The sequence below is a fragment of the Halyomorpha halys genome, unplaced genomic scaffold (genome assembly GCF_000696795.3).
Source record: "Halyomorpha halys isolate HHAL.00 unplaced genomic scaffold, Hhal_1.1 Scaffold542.1, whole genome shotgun sequence".
NCBI lineage: Eukaryota > Metazoa > Arthropoda > Insecta > Hemiptera > Pentatomidae > Halyomorpha > Halyomorpha halys.
In genome coordinates, this window is record NW_027105041.1 from 473,038 (window position 1) to 473,890 (window position 853).

General features: G+C 28.3%; 1 protein-coding gene across 4 annotated transcripts in view; it reads left to right on the plus strand.

Annotated features, from left to right (window-relative positions):
* Positions 1-485: 485 nt before the first annotated feature.
* The window catches only part of LOC106684099 (latrophilin receptor-like protein A), a 21,009-nt gene continuing 20,641 nt past the window's right edge, over positions 486-853 (plus strand). For 3 of the 4 annotated variants that reach the window (XM_067048205.1, XM_067048228.1, XM_067048214.1), the window contains exon 1: positions 488-648. In XM_067048205.1, the coding sequence (XP_066904306.1) occupies positions 569-648 (80 nt within the window). In that variant the 5' untranslated portion in view covers positions 488-568. Of the gene's footprint in view, positions 649-853 lie in introns of all 4 variants that reach the window. The other variant, XM_067048236.1, reaches the window with a different exon arrangement.

An 853-nucleotide genomic window follows, 5' to 3' on the forward strand; every position in this document is an offset into this window, starting at 1 on the left:
AAATTTTAAAGGCCGGGGTTTATTTTCATAATTGAAAATATACGTTTGCCTTAGCAAAATGAGCAAAAGCGAACCATTCATTGACTGAAGTATTTAAAATAAATACAGGAGTTAAAATCTTGGGTATCAAGAAGACTTCTTGGAAAAGCACCAAATATTGTAAGAGAGGATAAAGAAGATTTAGAATAAATTCTTTGTGATGGAACTTGTGAACTTTATTGAACTTAAGCTAATGTGACTGCTGCTATCAACAACGAAAAACAAAAGGTTCTTGAAATGAAATTTTATAATGTTATAATTGTAAATTTATTAGAGTCGTATTACAAAAAAGTAGAAACAATCGTTTATTCAGTTGAAGGATAGACTTATTATTAGGCCATGTTCAAAGTATAAAAAAATTATAAATTTCATTTGAAACTATTCTTGCAATTATATTACGGAAACCTTTCATGGACTGTTGATAGGATTGTATCGCTGATAAAGGAAAAAAGATATTGCCGCCTGACATGCAGCCACTTGTGTTGATAGCTTTCTTGATATATCTCGTTCCAATTGGAAAGATCGTCCTATGATGTCAATACGATGGACCAGTTCAACTCACGGAAGATATGAATATGCTTCATTTTGTTACCTATGGTACAAGTACAGGTTAGGATTCATGTACTTCTAAGTAAAGTCCTTTATAATTTTTGTTTGTGTCATAAATTAAAATTTAATTGAATTTATTATTGAAATTAAGGTTTTTCACAGATTTTAAAAAACAATAATGAAAGAGAAACTAATCTAAAATTAAATATTTTATAAATTTTGTTTGTTATTTTTAATAATGAACCTTTGTAATGGACAAAGAAAA